This window comes from Corticium candelabrum, chromosome 20, assembly GCF_963422355.1.
Source record: "Corticium candelabrum chromosome 20, ooCorCand1.1, whole genome shotgun sequence".
Taxonomy (NCBI): domain Eukaryota; kingdom Metazoa; phylum Porifera; class Homoscleromorpha; order Homosclerophorida; family Plakinidae; genus Corticium; species Corticium candelabrum.
The window spans coordinates 2,015,724-2,038,699 of record NC_085104.1 but is presented as its reverse complement, the minus strand read 5'-3'; the positions used below and the strand labels follow the sequence as shown (position 1 = coordinate 2,038,699).

Genomic DNA, 22,976 nt, shown 5'->3' with positions numbered 1-22,976 from the left:
AACATGGATGTCGACGGTACGTACGTACGGCCTAGACTAGCTACGTACATCAGTTACTGTGCTTGAATATTTCTAAGACATGTACAGTATGCGCAAACCGCTATTGCAACAAACTAGTACGATACGCAATTGTAATTACAGCAATCAGATGCCCATAGCATAGGAGAGATATTGATCTGTGTGAGACTGCCAGTTAGCACCCAGTGACAACAAGAGGCACTTCTTGACCATTGTGGCTTCACCTACATACATACAGAAAGAGAGATCTGAGAACACTGCTAGTAGGGATGAGCCAAATTATTTTTTCGGACATTTTGAACCATCTTCCTACACAACTTTAGTTACTTAAATAAGAGTTACTATTTTCAAGTGACGTAGCAATACACTTAATTACGTAATTACTTTTGCGTTACACACTGTATACCACAATACTGTACACATGCATGTACTGCTTTGAAGTCGCCATTAGTGTATTGTACGTGTATTACTGCAGTGTACACATTACACGGCTAAACATCTTCAAGTTAGAGCCTCTACACGTAAGTCACACATATTGTCCGAACAATTGTCCACTAATTCGTGAAACACATGCAATATCTAGATGGCGCGTAGCAGCACCGCCCTGACACCACAAGTCACGCCCAAATCTGACTGCCATCTGTCATGAGTCCTTCTCGATAGCCTTGATACGGCGGTAGTTTGCATGGTGCTGGCGGGATCTGACGGCTTAGGGAAGTGCACGCGCGACCGAAGCAACTCTTTTACTCTGTGTTCATGCAGATAAAGAGACGAAAATCAGTTGGGCAAAATGTAGGGAGCAAAAGAATGTCGCTTACTTTGACCGCTCCTAACAAAGTACGTATTATTAGCCCACGAAAACTCATACCCAGCAAGCCCCAACGCAACCGATTCCTCATCAAAATGTATGTGCTAACGACAGTCTTGCACATGCTTAACAACAAATGCCAATAACACTCACCTTGTACGACTACATCGCGAGTCAAAATGACCGGAAACCGCCATAATCATCGTCACTTTGACCTCGTCCAGCACCTCCAAACAAGAGAAGATTCCACCTTGACAAGAAGTTCTGAAGAAAGCAATAGTGCAGGCACATCCAAGAACCAAGTAGGCTGGATTCGCTCCGCTCTATATGTTGGGCGAAATACAAATAGTCGAAGCTACCGGCGGACGAACGTCATAGTTGACCGTTTTGCTCGGCTTCCTGCAAGCGTATCTAGATCTCTCTAAGGTTGGAAAGCACGCCAAAAAACAGAGAATAGATCAGTTGTCAACGCTGCCTTGTTAGACGAGCTGACGTCAAAAACTTACTAGACTGTGCGCGGATGATTCGAAGTTGTCATGCAAGCTGTCGATACGCCCTACAGATGTTCAGATTATCCGGGACATCTCGCGAACTTAACTTCCCCGGTTGTTTGGTAGACTGAAGATTCTGATCTATCGACTGAAGCCAATCATTTGACAATCCGGGGAACGGTGGGGCGGGGAAAGACTGGCTCGGAGCCAAAGGTGGAGCTGGCTGCATGAGACTACACCGAGGGAACGTAGCCCCCGCAGTAGAGATTACAGCGCCAAACGAAAATTCTATTGCTGACTTCGAAGATTCAAACATTAATTTCAATTAATTGACAGTGATAGAACAAAATCTAAGTACAGCTAGGTAGATACTCCGTCATAGGTTATGTAAGTTACTGTAATTGTTGTCTAATACAACGAGACAGATAAAGCTCTAGTAACGAACCATAGAGTGTCTAAAAATTACAATTTATCACATACATTCGCGTACCCTACCCCTAGGTAGTACTACGCACCTGCGCATGCTTTCAATGTCAGAAAAAAACGTCGTACAGCTATTGAGTCAGAGAAATCAAGGAAATTGTTTGTCGTTTGGTCCAATTACCAGTCTCTCACGTGTTTCTAGCGCGCGTTAAATGATCAGCTACGTGTCAACTTCTGATAGCATGCCTGGATAGCTAGCCAATTTAGCTATCGATGGAAGAAACGGACGTTTCTCACGGCAGCTATTCGTCTGAGAAGAAAAAGGATTCCCTAACTGTCACTGAAGGCTCTCAGTGTATTGTCTATGCGGAAGACGTTCCCAGGCATTTACTCTGCGCCATCTGCAACAGTCCCTTACAGAATGCAGTTCAAGTATCTTGCGGAGAGCGTTGGGACCGCCATTGCTACAAACTTCAGCTGCAGTAAGTATATTTGCGTGCATTTTTCTAGCTATGGTAGGTATGCAGCTAGGGATCGATTGATGCAGTCTGCAGGATCATGACTGACGACAGTTGGGTTCGAACTTGGGGATTTGGTGTATTGGCTGGAAAGAGTTTTCTCAATTTCAGCCCAACTCCAGGATACACTCTCCTGTAGCTAGATCCCTTTTAATAATGCTTTCAGCTTTGATGTGGGGCAATCCCTAGAGAAGAGCTATCTAGTTCTCTTGGTGCTCTAGGTCGCTCTAATGTGTAATTGTAATTTAACAAAAGCTTTACTTGTATATTTGTTTTAAGTGTGTGTTTTGATGTCAGAATGCTGGTTAGACTCTGGTGTTGATAAATTGCAAAATGTGGTCTTTGGACATTACGTTTGATTATAGTTTATTGTTAATTGACAATGGATCAGCAAAAGGTATAGGGTAAATTAGAAGTTGCTAGCCATTTATTATGACACACTGGTAGGTTGATTAATTAAGATAGTTAGAAGAGATAGTTGCACTTAGTTAATTGTATTTATCTGTGTGTTTGATTCTGTGGTTTGACAGTTAGTTAGTTCACATTCATTTTGTCAATTAAGGTAAGGTGGCAGGTACTAACTGGTTTCATTATGACTAAATGAAACTAAAATCAGTTGTGTGTGATATCATAGTAATTTAATTGACACACTTTAATTGTTATATGTGGGAACTGCCATCTTACTTTGTGGGTAGATTTTTGCGCATGCGCACCTACGTACACAACACATCTAGGCTTTGTGCACTTGGAATTTACCAAAGTTCAAGGGGTAGTGACAATGTTGGAGAATGGATATGCATAGCATTATTAAAAATGATGCTGTAAACTTGATATATTTAATTAATAAAGTATTTATGATGTTTAGTATGTTTTTGTATTTGACAGAAATTTATCTTCTGAACAACCCTTGATATGCCCTAATTGTGGTGAAACGATTGATCAAAAGCAGGTAATGAACAATAATGTAGTAGGTTGCAGGTACTGCAGAATAAACAGAACGTCCTCGCTGTGTATTAGACGTTTCCTGATGTATTTGCAGAAAAAGAATGCAGTAAACTCCTTGTTCACTGTTGGGAAAATAGCAGTGGTTGTGATTTTGTGGGGCCGAAGCATAGTCTCCAGGTTAGGAAAGCAGTTTTGTTATTGATTCTATTTTTGTTGCATGTGTTGCATGGTGTGATTTCAGAAATAACCTGAAAGCTTGCTTATGTATTGTGTGTGTGTGTGTGTGTGTGTGTGTGTGTGTGTGTGTGTGTGTGTGTGTGTGTGTGTGTGTGTGTTGTGATAGCTCAGTTGGTTGGAAAGTCATCTTACGGAGTGTCTACATCCGGGACCTTGAAGGATCACAAGTTCAAGTCAAAGTGATGGGGAGCTATGGCATAATTTCCTTAAGCAAGAAACTAACACACATTTGCTTCTCTCGACTCAGGAGTATAAATGAGTACCTGGTCATTGACTGGGGTCCTAAGCGGTCATCAGCTATGACGTGACATCAGCCACTGGGGTCCTGGTGAGACTTCAGGTGCTCACACCACAGTTGGCTTCACATGTTGGTGCTCCTGCGAGTGCCTGGCCTGACTCCAGGAGTTGCTAGCGCAGGCCCAGAGTTCCCTGAGTAGCGCACAGGGCCCAGCTTAACAGCTGGGGGCGTGACCTCTGAGAGGCAGCTCCTGACGTTTAGGATTAGGATTTAGGTGTGCGTGCGTGCGTGTGTGCGTGCGTGCGTGTGTGCGTGTGTGTGTGATGTATGTAAACCAGGTCTGCTTCTCACCAAAGACACAATAGGCATTGGAGGAGTTATCACCGAGTTTGGTAGACGTACCATCATGTATGCATGTATGTATTTATGTATGTATGTATGAATGTATTATGTACAGACTCTTGCAAAATTATAAATCCACCCTACTCACGTGACGGACAAAATGTGTGAATGGTGTAAAATGATACCAGGAGTTCCTTTCATGATTACTTTGAACTACCAACATATAGCAATACTTGTGTTCTTAGAGTTAGAGCTACAACTAAATAATTTTGTTCCTCTTTCACTAAAGAAATTCAAGTGCGTTTGTCTGGCAGTAAACCACAAATGTCCAATCTAAACAGTTTCCTTCGTATGCTTTCTACTACTGAGAGAACTTAACATTAAATTCATCGTTAAGTTGCCAGAAATTGCCGTTTTGTCTTTGTTTGGCAGCAAATGAGCAAATTGTTTATGACGTAACAAACTCGTTCTTATGATCTGTAATTGTTTAAAAACAAACAAAAGCACTAAATCTATGCACTAATGATTACAAGACGCAAAACTGTTGGCTTCAATGTTATTTCTTACTGTATAACGTAGAAATTCCTAAATTCGTTACTTCCGGTTATATTCTGTGATGGCTGAGAATAGTGCAAGTTGAGACAAATGCGCCAAATTGTCCTGTTTTTATACGCTGTTGGAGCTCACAGAGCGGCGAACGTCGGCAACCCTACAGTTCAGTTATCAATTTTTTCCAATTTCCGTCCTTGACTCGATTCTTTGCGTTGTTCGTGTGTAATCATGCCTCAAGGAAAGTAGTGCAGCCCCATGACTCTACAAGAAATCGAGGTCCATCTTGAGAACGAGTTGTCAGAACGTGAAGTGGCAGGAGTTGTAGGAGTCTCTCGTTGAGTGATTCAGAATGTCATCAGACGCCCTTCAAAACGGCAGCATCGACTACAAAGAAGACCAGGCCGAGGTAGAAAAACAGCAACTCCAACTGACCGACATATCGAATTTGCTGTTCTTCGAGATCGCCAAGTCACTCTGCGAGAGCTTCAAGCAGACTTGACTGTCATGACTGGCCAACCTGTGTCACATTCCCTCATTAGTAGACGCCTGTCAGAGAAAGGTCTCAACGCTCGACAACCTCGTAAAAATCCACACTGCGTTTTCGACGAGAGAGTCGCTTCGTGCTAATGACGTCAATGTTCTTGAGTGGCCGTCTCGCTCTCCAGACGCCACTTCAATAGAACATCTGTGGCTCTGGCTGAAAGTGAGGGTAAATCGTCTGCACCCTCGAACAACAGCCGATCTCGGGGCGGCGGTGCAGACAGCATGGGCGTCAATTCCTGTTGATCTTGTACAGACTTTAGTTGACAGTCTTCCGCGTCGCGTAGAAGCGATACGTAGAGCTAAAGGCGGTTGGACGAAATGCTAGATAGTAGTGAGTAAATATTAACGAGTTCTTGCTTAGAAACCAATTACACTAAACGCCACAAATTTGTTTACTATGATAAAATATTCACTTTACAGCACATGCGCAGACAAGATTTAGGAAGATAATGATGTTTTTCCCCAACTTGGCAACTTTAAATTCTCTAGTCAATGTGTGAAGGAGATTGAATCTAGACTCAGATAAACAGCAAATAATTTTGTAATGAAAATATAACTTAGAAGCTTCTCTGCGACTGACTAGGCGGTCAAAAACACAATAAAATGTACAACAGGTAGGGTGGATTTATAATTATGCAAGAGACAGTATATGTATGAATGTATGTATACACAAATGTATGTATGCATATGTGTCTCATTTAGGCTCACTGGGACAACTGTGATTATGTGAAGTTGCCTTGTGCGAGGGCAGAATGCAATGAACAGGTGATGAGACTTAACATGGATCAGCATTTGAATCACCAGTGTCAATGGCGGACAATCATTTGCCGCTGTGGAGAAGAGATGAAAGCTTTCCAGCAGACGGTAAATTGTTTGTATATCAACGCGGTGTTTGAGCAGTTTATTCATCACTTCTTGTGTTTGTGAACGTCCGGTAGGATCATGAATCGTCCTGTTCGGAAGTACTTGTAGAGTGTCCTAACAGATGTCAGGAAGGTCGATTCATAAAGAGGAAGGATGTAAGTTGCAGATTGCACCGTCTTGGTTTGTTCTTGTGACTGTATGTGCGTGCGTTATTACTCATCATTGTGTGAAAATTTGAATATGATAATTTGCTTTTCAAACTGTTCAATGTTTTTGTAATGGAACACATAAAACTGCAGAGGTTGCATGTGACTATACTACAGTACCCAAGTGTTTTCTGACGGCACTGAAAGAGGAGTTTAGAGTTGAATTAGCTTTTGATGACCATGAATTCGATCAATTGTTGGTGTGAATGCACATGACTAACTTGCCATGTCTAAACATTTTGTTGATTGAGTCCACACACACACACACACACACACACACACACACACACACACACACACACACACACACACACACACACACACACACACACACCACACACACACACACACACACACACACGCACACACACACACACACACACACACACACACACCACACACACACACACACACACACACACACACACACACACACACACACACACACACACACACACACCACCACCACCACCACCACCACCACCACACCACACCACACCACACCATTTCGTATGGAAACAAGTGACACAACCGTATTGTGGGCGGTATGTGACATTTGAGTAGCACTTTCCAACGATTCTTTTTTCGTTTTTCATTACTTGTGAGTAACTTGCACCTGTACTACGACTTTGACGACAGAGATGTAACAATTGTTGTTTGCTAATCGACGTTGACAGGAACATCTGCATATCATTATAGTGTATTACGTTCTCCACTATTTCCTTTCTTCATGCCTTGTGTGTTTACGTATAGATGGAACAACACTGCAAAGATTGCCCTCGTCAGATGTTCAAGTGCAAGTTCGTCGGCTGCAAGCATGAACTAGTGCGTCTATATATACAAACGATTGCAGTGGCGTCGCTCTATCTATGGAAGGCATGCATCTTTCCCGATTATCGTAGGTGTGGCCTTTTAGACAATAGGCAAAGTCTCACAGACGCGTATACCTGGTGGGGTCCCCTTTCACAGCTCTGCCTTCTCATATGGCCATTGCGTGGGCGTGCGTGCATGACATACTATACACGCAGTCGGTATTACTTTGGACGTTCTCTGTGTGAATTGGGTTTTTGGTAAGCCTGGATTACAATATGACGCTGACGCTGACGTTGATCCTGAGATGAATCGTACTTCAGCGTCAGTGATCAAAATCAAGGAATGACCCTTTCGTCGAGGCGATCTCTTTGAAGTTTGACGCAATGCGGAGCGTCAGTGTGATGGTTTAAACCAGGCGCTAGGCTCGTAAACTTTGCATTTGTAGACGGTTAACGTACAAAACAAGGCGTCGGAGTCCGGAAACGAGCCAAGCCTTGTGCATAGTGCGAGAAACTATTTTCAACGTCCGGAAATTCCATTTAGCTAGTAGCAATCGTTCTTTTGCTGTTGTGTATGGCAAATCATATAGTACTAGTGGCATGATAGCTCATAAGCCTTGTATAGTTCCCCAAAACGTTATATGTCTCAGCCAGAGTGACCTCCCTTTCGTCTGACCAGCTACGCCACTGTCTCATAATTAATTATTAAACCTTAGCAGCTGGTCTCCCAATTTTGGAGGTTCAGCGACGCTACTGCACATTTCGTCGTATTTCTTCTCTTCTTCTCACATTTGCCTTCCTTTCTGCATGATTATAGGACACACAGCAAGCTCTAGCAGAACACGTCGAAATGCATCTTCTGGAACACGTTAGCGGGGTAAGCCAGGAATGTCTCGCTCTTCGCGAAACGGTTGACGTGGCAATGGCCGACATGGGCAAGTCGACGTTGTTTCTTCAAAACATTGAAGAGACGGGGCGCGCCATCGATGCCGAATGGAATCACGTGAAGGAAATCGAGCAGCGTCGATCGGAAATGGAAACTCAAGTGAAACTGATCAACGAGAAAACAACCGAGGCTACCCGTCAGTCGGTGGCGAACTTGCGGCATGACTTCGACGTTCGTCTTAGTGATATTAACAAGTATTTTGAACATTTGTCTGAACGACTCGAGAAGATGGAACACATTACGACGTCGAACACGAGGAAGTTGCAATCGCAAGAAGAGCGGCTCTCGGCTTCTCGTACTCGGAGCGGTGACAGGAGTGGGATGAGTCCCGCCGAAACTCAGCAGTTTTCCGCACAGGATCGCGTACTTGCCGTCCACGACATCAAACTGGCCGAGCACAGTCTCCGATTGGATATGATGGATTGCAAGGGCGTGAACGGCGTGTTGCTGTGGAAGATCATGGACGTGCGGCGGCGACGACGCGACGCCGTGAGCGGGAAGACACCGAGTATCTACTCCCAGCCGTTCTACACATCGCCGTGCGGCTACAAGATGTGCGGACGGCTCTACCTGAACGGCGACGGCATCGGAAAGAACACTCACTTGTCTTTGTTCTTTGTTATTATGCGTGGGGAGTACGATTCTTTGTTGATGTGGCCATTCAGCCAGAAGGTCACACTTAGTCTCGTCGATCAGGATGGAAGGCGCCACATCTCAGACACTTTCCGTCCCGATCCGACGTCGTCGTCGTTTCACCGGCCGACTAGGGAGATGAATGTCGCCAGCGGATGCCCATTGTTCGCACCGGTGGAGAAGTTGGACGCTGGAAACTACGTGAAAGATGACACGGTGTTTATCAGGATGGTTGTAGACACGTCAGGAGCTGTAGCACCGGATGAGAGGAGATAGGGCAATACGGACGGTGTGTTGTATATAGAATTGAATTTTATTGCACGCATGGTCTCTACTGTTTATATCAATTATTGTGTGTGTCCGTATTCCATGTTTAGTTGGTTTTGGTCTTGTGATTGTATGTAGTTCAACTTCTTTAAAGTACTTTAGGGATACTATTGTACGAGTAGTTCTAGTATTTCAGTACACAGGCAGCAGAATCTTTCCGGCCGTTTCGGCATACTACTTTCCAGACACACTTTCCTTTCGTCAGTAGCCCGTTGGCGTATAGCTAAGGTAGGTGATTAATTAAGTAGGTAATATATGATTTACTTAGAAATTACAGTCTGCTGCGTATAAGGTATTTGAGGTCAAGTTGCCAATGCGCATGCTTAGTCTTAATGTCGGTTATAGTTTTTAGCTAATAAACAAAACTAATTAACGTGCGCTAGATACCATGCCTTTTTTAACGCGCGCTAAAGCTCACTACTCTGCATTTTGCACTTACATGTACTGTACCTGAAGAAGTCATACCCCAGTGATCCTATTTTTATCGAATAAAGTTCTTTTCGAGACTTGTTCTCGTAAAAACTACTTTTTGTACAGAAATAGCTTACTCAAAGCCTTCCATATACGGGAGTTTCTTTGTAACTATGGCGTGGCCATGGTAAGCGGAAGGCGACGGGAGATTCATATCCGCAGAAGAGAAATACGTATCTTTAGAGTTTGGGTTTGTTCTTCAACGCGAAATGCCTACATCAAAGCCAATCAGGTACAGTGAATCGTTGGTAACTTGGTAAGCTAATAAAATCTACGCAGTTATACGTGAGCTACGAAAGAATTTGATTCGATAAAAAAACGCTACAGATTTCAGTGACCTCAAAAAAAGCCTGATTTCCTAGAAATAGGATTTTCTTAGAGTTTAGTATATTTAAGTGTAGGAGCCATTCGCTTTGATCGTGTGATGTTAGGCATATGGGGTCACGTTCTAGAGTGGGCCTGTATTTGTAATTGTCCTACTTAAGGTATTTCTGTGTTGTTTGTACTAGATCTAGAGTTTGGACCATGTTTAGAGCGTTCAACGTGTCGTTTCCAAAGTATCTTTGTCTCTAAGGTAAGTACGAAAAGAACCTGAAAACAATGAAGATAACTGTGAGATTGCTGCTGACTTATTTGCCTGAACTAATTGCAAACACATTCTTGAACTGTTTTCCTAATGCAAACACTCTTCTAAAATCAACTAGAATGCTGAACACTGGCAGCATCAATCTTTTCAGTAAATTCCTGTAGGTTATTTGAATCCGCCAGCTACAGCTGCCACCCACTGCTGGACAGGAATCGGATCAGATCCAGTGATACTTTTGAATTGAATCACACCTTCTGGATCATTAGTGACTGGTGAGCCAGCGTTGATTAGCTTGTTCATTTCAATGAGTGCGTTAGCTTGCCACTCTGGAAATCCCATGTCCAAAGCTCCTTTAGCGACAACCTCATACGGGACTTGCACATATTTGATTTCTCTCCCAAGTGACTCACTGAAGGCTTTCACCACATCATTGTAAGTGCAAGCTTTGGTAGCAAGCTTGATGGTCTTGTTCACATAGAGGCCAGGATTAGCCAAAACAGCAGCAGACGCCTTTCCTATGTCACTGACAGCAATGGGTGTAAAAGCAGCATCAGGATTTACTGCTCCATACTCTACACAACAAATTTCACAATCAACACAAATGCATGTGTTCCCGACTTTATCCAAACTACAAAGCAAATACGATATACTGAAATCAGCGGATTCCACTATTCAATAAACCATGCTATGACCTAGACATATCCACTGCGATTACTATAATTTAAAATTTGTAAAACAATAGAAAAGAAAAGTTTTGAAAATACAACTTATGGCCACAAGAATAAAGTTACTTGTTTGACAGGAGTTGTATACTCAAACATCCCTGCACGTTTTATAATTTTATATTTTATATCAACTTTTAATGCACAGGAATGTACCTATCTAAACAGCGAGAATTCCTCAAAGTCACATGCGAACAAACTAATGTGTTCAAGTATATAACTAGCAAGAAGTATTTCAACAAATTTCAAATGTATAAATTTTAATTTGAAAACCACGTCCACCAGCTAAAATGTGTGCTCACGCGCCTGTCAAACAACTAAAGTTTAATTATATTCAATTTTTCAAACTTAGAATTCTCGGCCTTAGAACAGAGTACTGTACTTGTGGATTGCTTTTTGATGGTTTCAGCATCCGCCCAGAAATTGTCGATAAAGACTGGCAGTCGAAGAAGCGTGTACGGCAATCCCAGCTTCTTCACGTGACTCTCTATTTCCGTAAACTGACTTCCCAACACGGTATCCTTCGTATCGGCCATGAAGGTCGACACTAGGACGAGATGCCTGACATTCGCCTCTTTGCTTGCATTGGCTGCATTGGATGTGATGGCTGCACGATTTTCCACTCCCGGCGTGACGATGTAGACCGTAGAGGCGCCGGTCGCTTTGATGTGGGAAGCGGCGTCGGGCGCCGACATATCGAGTGCGACCAGCTCGACTCCCTTCAGATCGCGCAGTTCGCCGAGCTTGGCGGGGTCACGTGACGCGGCCTTGACGACGACCTTGTCGGCGTAGGTTTCACTCAGACTCTTCACTGTCGCTTTTCCGACGTAGCCGTTAGTGCCGAGAACGAGAACAACTGGTTTTGACATGATTCCACAGCAATGAGGAGGCAAGGAATGGTGTGGATGGATCGATAGCAGGACTACGAGTGAAAGGTGGCAGACAGGGTCGTTGTATTTAGATGTACGTACGATGTACGTACACTGTGTAATTCGATTTCCGGTTCCGGTTGGCAAAGTCACTCTCATCACGCGTAATCATCTGAGTCATACGTACACACCGTATATGTACGTACGGTGAGCGGTTTGCGCCACCTGCGCTGCCAAATCAAATGTCATCATTGCTATCCCGCGCCGCGCATGCGCCACAGTTAGAGTACTAGACTACTCTATTTAGCAGACTCGTCTCCGCCCTCGTCATTTCCTGTATTGTCAATCCTCGACTGACAATCCGGGCAATGACGAGGTCGGCTGTCGAGTGTGTACACAGAGACGCACTCAAGTTGATTCAAGTCTTCAGCATCTAGACCGTAAGTGCCCCAGCTAGCGATTACCGGAAGCACGTGCTATTTATCAACAAATCAGATATCAAATTCGGCAGTAAAATATCCGGAAGTAATTTATGGAAGAGAAACTTATCGAAAGTGTACGTCTAGGCTACTTGTGGCAGATCGAGCACAGATGCAGATGCAAAGAATCTTTTCAGAGGAAAGAAAACCAAATCACAGAATTAGTAGTCATGGTATGCGTGGTGGCTCATCGCTGACGCTCATCAATCAGTCAATGTGTCTATCCTTTCCCCCCCCCCCCCCCTCTCACGCTCTTCATTGGTTATAGCTAACTATTTCAATGAGGTGGATAAACACGTTGTAATGTAGTAATAGCAACCGACGGTTTAGCTTCTTTAGTACGTCAGGTAACGGTGATCACATACTACACACGCGTCTGTCGGAGCGCCTATCGAGCTGCTGAGGCCATGGTCACACCACTTTCGACAAAAGTGTAGTTTGACAGAGTCACGGCATTGATTCTCGTTAACTTCCGTTTTGGGTATAACCAATTAAATAAGTAATATATTAGCAATTACTCAAATTTACTGATTGATATTAATTCAAAGTAGGCGTGGTGTTTTAGTAACGCTATTAGAGTGCGTTATTCCCACCACTTTAATTAGAGTTCATTCCGATGGGCATGCTTGAAGGGCGTACGCAGGGGGGTTGAGCGGTTTGGACAAACCTCCTCAGCTAAACTGAAAATATCTGGTTCCTGTGAGCGTTCTGCTTCTGCTCTTAGCACTCAGAGTGAGGACCGTCTTGCTGCCGCAACTCTCTAGCCTTGTGTTAATTAACTTTAGTAGTCGTCCGACGTGCGACCGTACGTGCGACCGTATTTATACTTGACTAGCGCAGATACAAATGAAGCTATTCCGACCAATAGATGAACGTGATGTCATCTTAGGGCTCCACCTCTCTTGTTTGGTAGCTGTTAGCGAGAATTCGGCCATCGGGCGTCCATCCTGTACATGGTGTTTAGTCCTTTGCTATAAATAAGGGTTTAGTACCACATAGAAACAACGCCTAGTCTCAACATTTTCACGTGCATGTTTTCCCACCAACAACCAGGCGTGTAGGAAGCGAAGGTGCTGGATCTAGACACCATGCGGTACGTGCATCTAGTAGCTCTACCTGACTTGTAACATTTTGCTTGTTCCAGTGTTTCTGCATAATGGTTCTGCAGTCTGACAGCTTGAATTTTCGGTGTGCGTGGCTGACCGGCCGCGGCATTGTTGCAAAAATCACTAGTGACGAAATTTGGCGCTCCACGGAAATTTGCGAAGGGAAATGTGCATTGTCCATGACAGCGCGTCTGTTTGTCGAACGAAGCGACTGACCTGTAAGTACGCAAGTCTGGAGACGGTACACGCTTTGCGCTCTTTTGTCTAGCTAAACGAATGCATTGGAAACCCTAGCTGAGACGAATGGGTTGGGCTAAAACCTCAGTATGCAAAACATTATCACGTGACGAGATATGTGATTACATACACCTGCCGAGGGTTTAGCACTGTAATGTGCTTCTCTATTCATTCTTTCCATACTTATCTAGTAATTGAAGTGAATATGCACACTTTATTATCTAGAGTTGGTAAGGAAAGAATCTGAGAGAAATAATGAAGGTAACAGTCACTGAGTGAGTTTAGACATTTTGACTTATTTGCCTGAATAAATTGCAAACACATTCTTGAACTTTTTTCCTAATGTAAACACTCTTCTAAAATCAACTAGAATGCTGAACACTGGCAGCATCAATCTTTTCAGTAAATTCCTGTAGGTTACTTGAATCCGCCAGCTACAGCTGCCACCCACTGCTCGACAGGAATCGGATCAGATCCAGTGATACTTTTGAATTGAATCACACCTTCTGGATCATTAGTGACCGGTGAGCCAGCGTTGATTAGCTTGTTCATTTCAATGAGTGCGTTAGCCTGCCACTCTGGAAATCCCATGTCCAAAGCTCCTTTAGCGACAACCTCATACGGGACTTGCACATATTTGATTTCTCTCCCAAGTGACTCACTGAAGGCTTTCACCACATCATTGTAAGTGCAAGCTTTGGTAGCAAGCTTGATGGTCTTGTTCACATACAGGCCAGGATTAGCCAAAACAGCAGCAGACGCCTTTCCTATGTCACTGACAGCAATGGGTGTAAAAGCAGCATCAGGATTTATTGCTCCATACTCTACACAACAAATTTCACAATCAACACAAATGCATGTGTTCCCGACTTTATCCAAACTACAAAGCAAATACGATATACTGAAATCAGCGGATTCCACTATTCAATAAACCATGCTATGACCTAGACATATCCACTGCGATTACTATAATTTAAAATTTGTAAGACAATAGAAAAGAAAAGTTTTGAAAATACAACTTATGGCCACAAGAATAAAGTTACTTGTTTGACAGGAGTTGTATACTCAAACATCCCTGCACGTTTTATAATTTTATATTTTATATCAACTTTTAATGCACAGGAATGTACCTATCTAAACAGCGAGAATTCCTCAAAGTCACATGCGAACAAACTAATGTGTTCAAGTATGTAACTAGCAAGAAGTATTTCAACAAATTTCAAATTAAAAATTTAAATTTGAAAACCACGTTCACCAGCTAAAATGTGTGCTCACGCGCCTGTCAAACAACTAAAGTTTAATTATATTCAATTTTTCAAACTTAGAATTCTCGGCCTTAGAACAGAGTACTGTACTTGTGGATTGCTTTTTGATGGTTTCAGCATCCGCCCAGAAATTGTCGATAAAGACTGGCAGTCGAAGAAGCGTGTACGGCAATCCCAGCTTCTTCACGTGACTCTCTATTTCCGTAAACTGACTTCCCAACACGGTATCCTTCGTATCGGCCATGAAGGTCGACACTAGGACGAGATGCCTGACATTCGCCTCTTTGCTTGCATTGGCTGCATTGGATGTGATGGCTGCACGATTTTCCACTCCCGGAGTGACGATGTAGACCGTAGAGGCGCCGGTCGCTTTGATGTGGGAAGCGGCGTCGGGCGCCGACATATCGAGTGCGACCAGCTCGACTCCCTTCAGATCGCGCAGTTCGCCGAGCTTGGCGGGGTCACGTGACGCGGCCTTGATGACGACCTTGTCGGCGTAGGTTTCACTCAGACTCTTCACTGTCGCTTTTCCGACGTAGCCGTTAGTGCCGAGAACGAGAACAACTGGTTTTGACATGATTCCACAGCAATGAGGAGGCAAGGAATGGTGTGGATGGATCGATAGCAGGACTACGAGTGAAAGGTGGCAGACAGGGTCGTTGTATTTAAATGTACGTACGATGTACGTACACTGTGTAATTCGATTTCCGGTTCCGGTTGGCAAAGTCACTCTCATCACGCGTAATCATCTGAGTCATACGTACACACCGTATATGTACGTACGGTGAGCGGTTTGCGCCACCTGCGCTGCCAAATCAAATCTCGTCATTGCTATCCCGAAGCGCGCATGCGCTACAGTTAGAGTGCTACAGTAGAGTCTGCTTAAGTCAAATCTTAAGGGGCCACAAAAATAATTCTACTTATCCAAAAGCTTTGTTTCAACCTATTTAAATTATGTTAAATTAAACCTATTTAAATTAAATTAAGACTCTAAAGTCACCTGATACCTATGCTTGACTGCAAAACTATCAATCTTTTTCTCTAATTTACCTATTTGGTCTAGCAAATCTGAATTACCATCTCTCTGTACAATAAAATATCGAAGCTTCTGCAAACAGTTGCTGGCTTCATAATGGCTAACTAGTGGTACTTCATCACCACAGTCATCTTCTGAACCATCTTCTGTGGAAGGGTTGTCTGCTTCTGCTGAATGCTGCAGACTGCTAACTACTTCAGCTACAGTCATTGCAGGAGATACCACCACTTCTGAATCAACATTAAAGAAGTCGTCTGCAGCAAAAGAACTGTCTATTAGACCTCTGTCTAAAAGACCCTCAACAAGAGGCATTACACTTGGCTCATCTGTTTCGACATCTGTGGTGGCACTGTCTGTGTGGAATCCTGCTTTTTAAAGCAGTTCTCCACTGTGGCCATAGTGACTGAGTCCCACGCCATCCTTAGCAGTGTCAGTGCGTCAAAAAGATTTATGGAAAATTCAGCTGCTTTGAAACCTGAGTCAAAATGCTGCAGTAACTTACGAAGCATGAGAGATCTGTAGTGAGTCTTTAAATTCTTTATTATTCCACAGTCTCAAGGTTGAAGCTTGGCAGTAGCGTTAGGAGGAAGAAACAGAAGCTCTGTAGCTTTGAGACCAGCCACATGGCTATGAGCAGTACAATTATCAACCACCAGCAACACCTTACGCTTGGCTTTGGCCATTGCTGCATCAAATGACCTCATCCACTTGATAAACAGATCACCAGTCATCCATGCTCGTTTGTTGGCTTCATATTCCTAGGGATTTGCCTAATCCGTTTGAAACACCTTGGGTTTTTGAACTTGCCAATCACCAGTAATGGCCATTTTTCTGACCCATCCATATTGGTGCACACCATTGCTGTTATTCTCTCCTTTGATTTCTTGCCACCGTGACATTTCTCATGTTTAAATGCAAGCGTCTTGTCTGGCAAAAGTCTCCAAAACAAACCAGTTTCGTCAACATTGAAAACGTCTCTAGAATTGTACCTTGCAAGAATTGAATGCAACACGTCCGTCACCCATGAATCAGTAACTTCTTCGGTCAGTGGATGGTCCGGCCATTTAATTTTCTACATTTCAATTTTCATGTTTTTATTTTTCAATTTTCAATTTTTAGTTAATTTTTTTAATTTTTAATTTTTAATTTTTAATTTTTAATATTTTACTTGCATTCTTATTTAAATTTTTGTATTTATTAAATTTTTAATTTTTAAATTTTTAATTTTTAATTTTTAATTTTCCATATTTTTTATAAAATGGTTTCATCTTTTGATGTTTGATTCTTGTGATCTTTAGATTTATCTTTTAAGGTTTGATTTTTAAGCACTTATGTGCTCAAAACTAGAAACTTGAACGCGCTGTTCGCTTTTCTATTTCTAACATGAATAGAAAATAGAAAATAGAAAATTGAAATGACCGAAGAAGCTAGACACAGCAGGGGTCTCAGCGGCGGTCTCAGCAGGGCTTCCATTCGTACGCGTGTCTCAGGAGATCACGTTTCCAACACGCAAGCAGGTGTTTGTTTTACTTTGCTTTCCGTCACGTGCCAAACCACGTTGGCAACTCTTGACAACTTCGCTCTGACACACAACGTTGTGCCAGCGAATACCTCGGTCCCTAGCTGTGTAGGTACACGTATTGTACGTGTATTGTACACAACACGCTACCTGTATTGTAGATGAACCGGTTGGAGGAAAATGCTATGTTATGTTATAACTAGATAGGCTCCCTCCGCACTAGCTAGCGGATCGCCGAGTTGGCAACTGTGGTGACGAAGTATACGGAACGACGTTTGTTGCTAGGAAAAATCGAGACACAATTAAAACATCGAAACCGTCAACCTACTACAGTTAATGAAGTAGTAGACCGCGCGCTTTCACGGGCACACTCTAGATGTAGTACACGGTACCTGTACCGTATACAAGGGTGGGCGTGGTACTCTAGAGCAGGTCACATTTCTCATTTGCATGACGTCGCACAACTCACCAAGTAAACAGACATGCACGTCCATCGTCAACGCCTTCTGAACTCTAGTTGAAGTCAACTCAACTGAACTCTATTTGCTCACCTCAATTAAGTAACTCAACTAGCTAACGTAGAACAGCGCGGCTTACAGCCAGAGCTAGTTATTAAGTAGACTATGTTAATGTGTCACTCAATGATATCTGGGCTCTCATTGTCGGCGCGTACGTTCACATCTGCAGTCAAGCTGCGTGACGAGGAGGCACCGGCACCTTGGGTTGTGGCAGATGGTAACACGATTGGTAGTTCCGTGTCCGACGAGATGTCGTCGTGAGCTACGTCGCTCCCAAGTTCATTTCGCATTTCTTTTTTAGCTCTTCATGTGGTCGAAACCGCGAAGAGACAGCGGACGTTTGTCGTCTGACCACGCAGCGTTGCAGAGTGGGCAACGCCTGCATTGAGAAGTGCAACGCAGTGGCGACGGAACTGGGGGGGCCGTGGGGGCACGTGCCCCCACAAAATGCTCTCCGTTATCTTAGGGTTAGGGTAACCCTAACCCTAACCCTAACCCTAAGGCATAGAGTTAGCAGTGTTCTTGGATTTCTATGGCCTGACAAACCGTTGTGCCCCCCCACTCAGCAGAGGCTTCCTTCGCCTATGCAACGTTCGCAGCCGAGCCATTGTCGGCAGCAAATAGACACTGCTATCGGACTTCTGCTGAACAGGTGGCAAATCTTGCAACGCATCATTCTTGCTGCTATTGTCGTTACTTTCGATTTAGTGCGTCGTTTCGATGGCAACCGATGGCGAGTCACTTGCTCCATCTTGTCTTCGATGTTCTCGAGTCGCTCGTGTACTCGTTCGAAGCTGGACTCCAGGCGGCCGAGATGAGTTAGCGCGTCTTCTACTTCGCCGTCGATCTTGAAAAGGATATCCATATCCGGAGATGAGGCACGAGTGCTCGAGCTCAACGACTGCAGCCGGCCGTAACCGATCGCTGTTGACGAGGCGGTGGCCGATGAAGCTCGTTTTCTTTTGATCGGTGCCGTCTCTCGTATAGAATCGAGGTAGCACTTCAGTGAGTCATAGTCCGACTGGAGTACCGCACAGATTCTTCGAGACGGTGCCTTCCAAAAGTCTACGTCTGCATGCATCCAAAGCAACTAGGTTAATTAGTTAAAGCGTAAACGTAGATATACATACCAGCTAGAGTGCATGCATGCTTGCTAGTGCATTTGAGCATGCAAGGCTTTAGGGTGATCGACATGTTCATGCACAGACAAATTAAAGAAGACCGCGCTGCTGCTGCAGAGACTCCTATATAAACACCTCGTCATGCATACTGTGCATGCATAGATGTAACGTATATCCTACCTCTTGTTTCGTCGTCATCTGCGAACGGTTCGCCGCAGTTGTCCACTAGGATAATTCGGTCATCGCATGGAACAACACCTTGAGCTTCGAAGTGACTCTGAACTAAGTCAGTAATATGTAGTAGGCTGACGTCACTTTCGGCAAAGCGAACGTACTTCGGCTAGCTGCAGCTTGTTTCGAACGACTTCCATAGACCACAGGTCTACACTCTTCTTGATTTCTCTGACTTCCGATTGCGACCGCGCTTTCTTGCTGCTCGGTGCTACCGATCTAAACGCAGACCAAGAGGAAGACGGCGCCGGCGTCCATGAAGTTCCGGGTGCTGGAGCTGTTGCGGTCCTTGCAGTATGGCGACTTGCTTCACTGGTTACACCTACAACTGGCTGCAGCTGTAGGCGACGACTGCGAAAACGACGAGGCATCGGACACATTCGACTCTTCCACCAAGAGCGGGTCGCCGTAGAGTTGATAGCGATGACCAGCCGAGAGTCCGTCGAATCGACCTCCGGTCTGGGGAAATATTGGCGCCTCGTTGCCATCCTCTCTTTTCAGGTAAATGACTTCTACCTGCACAGTTATACGCAACACTGAATTTTGTCGATCACCTTAATTAATTAGTTAACATTGTATGATTGTTTTAACATCTAAAGTTGTTCGCGCCGTGTACAACTTGACTTGCCTTGAAAACTCGAGACAGTCGCAAACTGCTCACGTCCAACAATTTCATTGGCAGCTCTTGCGTTCCTCGAAAAATGGTCACCATGTCAAATGGTCCACTCAAGCGTCGTTGCCTGTCTATCGTCTCCACACGCACACTGAAATGATTTTACTAACGATTGACGACTACTGACCGATGCGACCTTCTTTAATTTAATAGAGCCGAGGCGGTGTGACCACGCCTAGCGAACGCTTCACAACATTAGTCAAAAACAATATGGGGAGATGCAAGTTGAGGTGACCTAACGTAGACGACGCTTACAAAACAACTGTAGTGGAGGCTGCGAAAATCTACCCAAGAATGTCTTGCGGTGTGAGAGAGCAGTCGACCCGTCCAATTACTACCGAGCAGTGGTTCGGACTCTCCTAGAGCTGCAGTGCGATTAGTTTTGACGTTTATTGTTAGCCACGCATGGGGTTAGCTAACTCTTCTCACAAACAACCAGACTAGAGGCTTCGAAGCAAATCGTTTAGCACTAGGTGGGGTGTGAGAACATACGGCCACGCCTTTCCCTCTTCTCGCAAACAGCTACCTCCGCACACTAGCTACTATAGTGTATCGATAAATAAACTCTCTGAACATCAAAAGCTATAGGCTTTCCAAATGTACAAAAGCAATTTGCTAACCGTAGACATCATCACCCTTGCTAGATCTCACACATGATCAAAAATTCGTAAATTTTTTACTTGACTTTTTCATTATTGTTTAGTATTCTTTCGTAGTGTTTTTTTATAGTTTAGGTTTCGTAACATATTTAATGCAGGGTACCTGGAAGATCGGGGCTATACCGAAGGTTTTCCCTGGATAAAGAAAACATCTATGGAAGGTCCTTTATTGTAATATACCGAACGATACAGTACAATAAGCGTCTACAGGACTGGTAGCACTATAACAGAAGTAGAGTTCTGGAGTACTATGTAGAGGTCCAGTCGAAGACTATACATCACAAATGATTAAAAGCAGAAATTACAACAACAAAAAAAAAAAACACTTTTAAGTTAAGAGATGTTGTCTCTTCTTGCCAACCAGCATCGAAAAGAGTCTTTCAGGGTGGAATGAATGACAGCTTGAAACAGATCGTCCAAGTCGCGTTGAAGAGGCTTGCACAACATGCAGACTGCTCGTCGAGTTTCAGGAAAAATCAATCCTCTCGACCCAACCAAGAGATGCAAAAGCTCCGTCTTATACTGATGGTTAGCATCTTTGACAAGTTGGGCATAGCGGCGTTCTTTCCGGGCCTTCGTTTCTTCCACGACTGTTTCGAATGGGACCGACAGCTCAAGCATCCAGGCCTTTTTGAGGACGGCATTCCAAACAACAATGTCTGGACGAAGGCAGGTACAGGTTATATCGACAGGAAAATTGTATACTGATTCTGGTAGGTCGGCTACTATGGAAAACTGTTGACTAAGATGACGTTTTAGAAAGTCCACAAATAGTCTCAGCGTATTGTCGTGTCTCTGTTTGTACAAACCTCGATCAAGTAGACTGGGACATGCATTTAGCACGTGGCACAGCGATTGGGGTTGGTGACAGAGAGGACATTGATTGCACGAAATTTTCTTCCACAACTGTAAGTTGGTTGCTGATGGGAGGGTGTCCTGGAGCCCATTTATTGCCCATTTGAACAAGTCATCGGGTAGAGATTTTAGGGACAAGGCAAAGTGCTCAGCTTCCACGTCCTTGAATCGAGCCGCTTGACCTTGTACAGACAGGGAGGTAAGATGTGACAAATGACGATTATTTGATGATTCCGTAATCGTCTTTTTGATGTTCTTTATTTTTGATTGCAGGCACCCAGGCGAAGTATCAAGAGTTGCCAAGAAACTGCCGGCACTAAATCTGGTTGATGACAACTCAGTCTCTCTTGAAATCTTTATAGTTGCCAGGGCTCTCAAGCATTCGTCATTTGATTTAGTAAATCGAAGCAGGTTGCAAGACTGTAGTCTCTTGAAAGAATCTGACGGTTGGCCAAGTTGGAGGCCGCCGTTCTTGGTGTTAAGGAAAAGGCGAGAGACAGCTGCTGAATGAGCAAGACCGACCCATTTTTTTAAGAATTTCGTGACTACACTGTCCAATGATTGCTCGATCCATGACAAAGGAATAGATGCAATGCTCAGTAACCATGAAAGCCGCGGTAGCACCGCTCTCTTATAGAGAAGACATTTATTCATTCGGGAAACGGCTGTTTGATCGACTTTATTCAATAAATTCTTAGTAGTCTCCAGAAGCTCTCTTGAAATGTCGGCATGAGACAGATCAGACGCAATTGGAAGACCCAAGTACTTGTAGCTTTTCTTGTGTGACAAGAATGGAATCTTTTGCCCTTGTATAGAGATTTCCGGGTCAAAGACAGTTGGATGAATCAGCCTCCGACGTGAAAAAGTTGAACATTTTGCTGCATTGACTTCTAGGCCAGACCATTCGAGGAATTGGTCTGTTCGCTTGCACACAGCATTAATTTCATGTGGACCTCTTGTGACTACGACAGCGTCATCAGCAAAACTACACAAGAAAGAGTTTTGAGCCACTGACGAAAACTGATAGGCACAAGTTGGAGCGAGAGATTCTAAAGCATCAGTGTAAAGGTTGAAAACCATGTCAAAAATAGCCACTGACAGAGGATCCCCTTGAAATACACCGACCTCATAAGGAAAATTGGAAGTACACCAGTCATCTGTGCAAATGACTGCGCGAAGACCACAATATATATTGGAAATGAGATTTGTCACCATATCACCACAATTGTAATGGGACATTGCAAAGCGGATTAAGTTATGATCAACACTTCCAAAAGCATTACGCAAGTCAATCCATAGAATGGTTTGAAGCCGCTGATTGGCTTTCGCATCTCTGATAGCCTCCACCAATTTGAACTGATGTTCTTGACACCCGCTGACGTGATTGATGAACCCCTTTTGGATCGATGTATCCAGATATCCATTAGATATGAGATGCTTAAACAGAGTGTCTTTGATGAATGACGTGAACACCTTCCCAACTACAGAAGTCAAAGCAATTGGTCGGAAGGTAGACGGGTCAGAAGGGATACTTTTTCCTGGTTTAGGAATTAACTTTATGACAGCACACTGCCATAGTCTTGGAACTCTGCATTGCTGAATGCACAGATTGTAGATGTGCAGGAGACCGACAGTCAAAGATGGACATCGTTTCAATAACTTGTAGCTAATTTGGTCAAGAGGACAAGGAGCCGAATCAGAACGAGCACACTTGATTTTATCATAG

General features: G+C 43.8%; 4 protein-coding genes and 1 long non-coding RNA gene across 6 annotated transcripts; 1 reads left to right on the top strand and 4 right to left on the bottom strand.

Annotated features, from left to right (window-relative positions):
• LOC134195858 (uncharacterized) lies at positions 1–1,442 on the bottom strand. The gene is made up of 3 exons (XR_009972439.1): positions 1,333–1,442; positions 980–1,247; positions 1–242 (listed from the first exon to the last, which is right to left on the bottom strand). It is a non-coding gene; the product is annotated as an uncharacterized LOC134195858 (long non-coding RNA).
• Positions 1,443–1,974: 532 nt separating this feature from the next.
• Positions 1,975–9,068, top strand: LOC134195410 (TNF receptor-associated factor 3-like). The gene is made up of 7 exons (XM_062664434.1): positions 1,975–2,222; positions 3,144–3,207; positions 3,276–3,380; positions 5,818–5,979; positions 6,054–6,134; positions 6,939–7,010; positions 7,815–9,068. Exons 1-7 carry the CDS (start codon positions 2,014–2,016, stop codon positions 8,850–8,852), a joined length of 1,731 nt encoding a protein of 576 aa, XP_062520418.1. The 5' UTR covers positions 1,975–2,013; the 3' UTR covers positions 8,853–9,068.
• Positions 9,069–9,918: 850 nt separating this feature from the next.
• LOC134195560 (NAD(P)H azoreductase-like) lies at positions 9,919–11,623 on the bottom strand. The gene is made up of 2 exons (XM_062664598.1): positions 11,065–11,623; positions 9,919–10,532 (listed from the first exon to the last, which is right to left on the bottom strand). The coding sequence occupies exons 1-2, from the start codon at positions 11,549–11,551 to the stop codon at positions 10,126–10,128; spliced, it is 894 nt and encodes a 297-aa protein (XP_062520582.1). The 5' UTR covers positions 11,552–11,623; the 3' UTR covers positions 9,919–10,125.
• Positions 11,624–13,567: 1,944 nt separating this feature from the next.
• On the bottom strand, positions 13,568–15,290 carry LOC134195591 (NAD(P)H azoreductase-like). The gene is made up of 2 exons (XM_062664638.1): positions 14,729–15,290; positions 13,568–14,197 (listed from the first exon to the last, which is right to left on the bottom strand). The coding sequence occupies exons 1-2, from the start codon at positions 15,213–15,215 to the stop codon at positions 13,791–13,793; spliced, it is 894 nt and encodes a 297-aa protein (XP_062520622.1). The 5' UTR covers positions 15,216–15,290; the 3' UTR covers positions 13,568–13,790.
• Positions 15,291–18,141: 2,851 nt separating this feature from the next.
• LOC134195876 (uncharacterized) lies at positions 18,142–19,292 on the bottom strand. 2 transcript variants are annotated; one of them, XR_009972447.1, is made up of 2 exons: positions 19,013–19,292; positions 18,142–18,782 (listed from the first exon to the last, which is right to left on the bottom strand). XR_009972447.1 is itself a non-coding variant. In XM_062664965.1 (2 exons), exons 1-2 carry the CDS (start codon positions 18,879–18,881, stop codon positions 18,274–18,276), a joined length of 549 nt encoding a protein of 182 aa, XP_062520949.1. In that variant the 5' UTR covers positions 18,882–18,888; the 3' UTR covers positions 18,142–18,273. The 2 variants fall into 2 exon arrangements, 1 of the variants encoding a protein (XP_062520949.1); XM_062664965.1 differs by lacking the exon at positions 19,013–19,292 and adding an exon at positions 18,842–18,888.
• Between the last annotated feature and the right edge of the window lie 3,684 nt (positions 19,293–22,976).

Excerpts from the sequence above, each read along its gene's own strand:
- LOC134195410 (XM_062664434.1), top strand. The coding sequence starts at position 2,014 with ATGGAAGAAACGGACGTTTCTCACGGCAGCTATTCGTCTGAGAAGAAA. Across the intron at positions 5,980-6,053 it reads TGAAAGCTTTCCAGCAGACG|GATCATGAATCGTCCTGTTC; the intron begins GTAAATTGTTTG and ends AACGTCCGGTAG. Across the intron at positions 6,135-6,938 it reads GATTCATAAAGAGGAAGGAT|ATGGAACAACACTGCAAAGA; the intron begins GTAAGTTGCAGA and ends GTTTACGTATAG.
- LOC134195560 (XM_062664598.1), bottom strand. The coding sequence starts at position 11,551 with ATGTCAAAACCAGTTGTTCTCGTTCTCGGCACTAACGGCTACGTCGGA. Across the intron at positions 10,533-11,064 it reads CATCAAAAAGCAATCCACAA|AGTATGGAGCAGTAAATCCT; the intron begins GTACAGTACTCT and ends TTTGTTGTGTAG.
- LOC134195876 (XM_062664965.1), bottom strand. The coding sequence starts at position 18,881 with ATGCTCAAATGCACTAGCAAGCATGCATGCACTCTAGCTG. Across the intron at positions 18,783-18,841 it reads GCATGCATGCACTCTAGCTG|ACGTAGACTTTTGGAAGGCA; the intron begins GTATGTATATCT and ends GGATGCATGCAG.
- LOC134195591 (XM_062664638.1), bottom strand. The coding sequence starts at position 15,215 with ATGTCAAAACCAGTTGTTCTCGTTCTCGGCACTAACGGCTACGTCGGA. Across the intron at positions 14,198-14,728 it reads CATCAAAAAGCAATCCACAA|AGTATGGAGCAATAAATCCT; the intron begins GTACAGTACTCT and ends TTTGTTGTGTAG.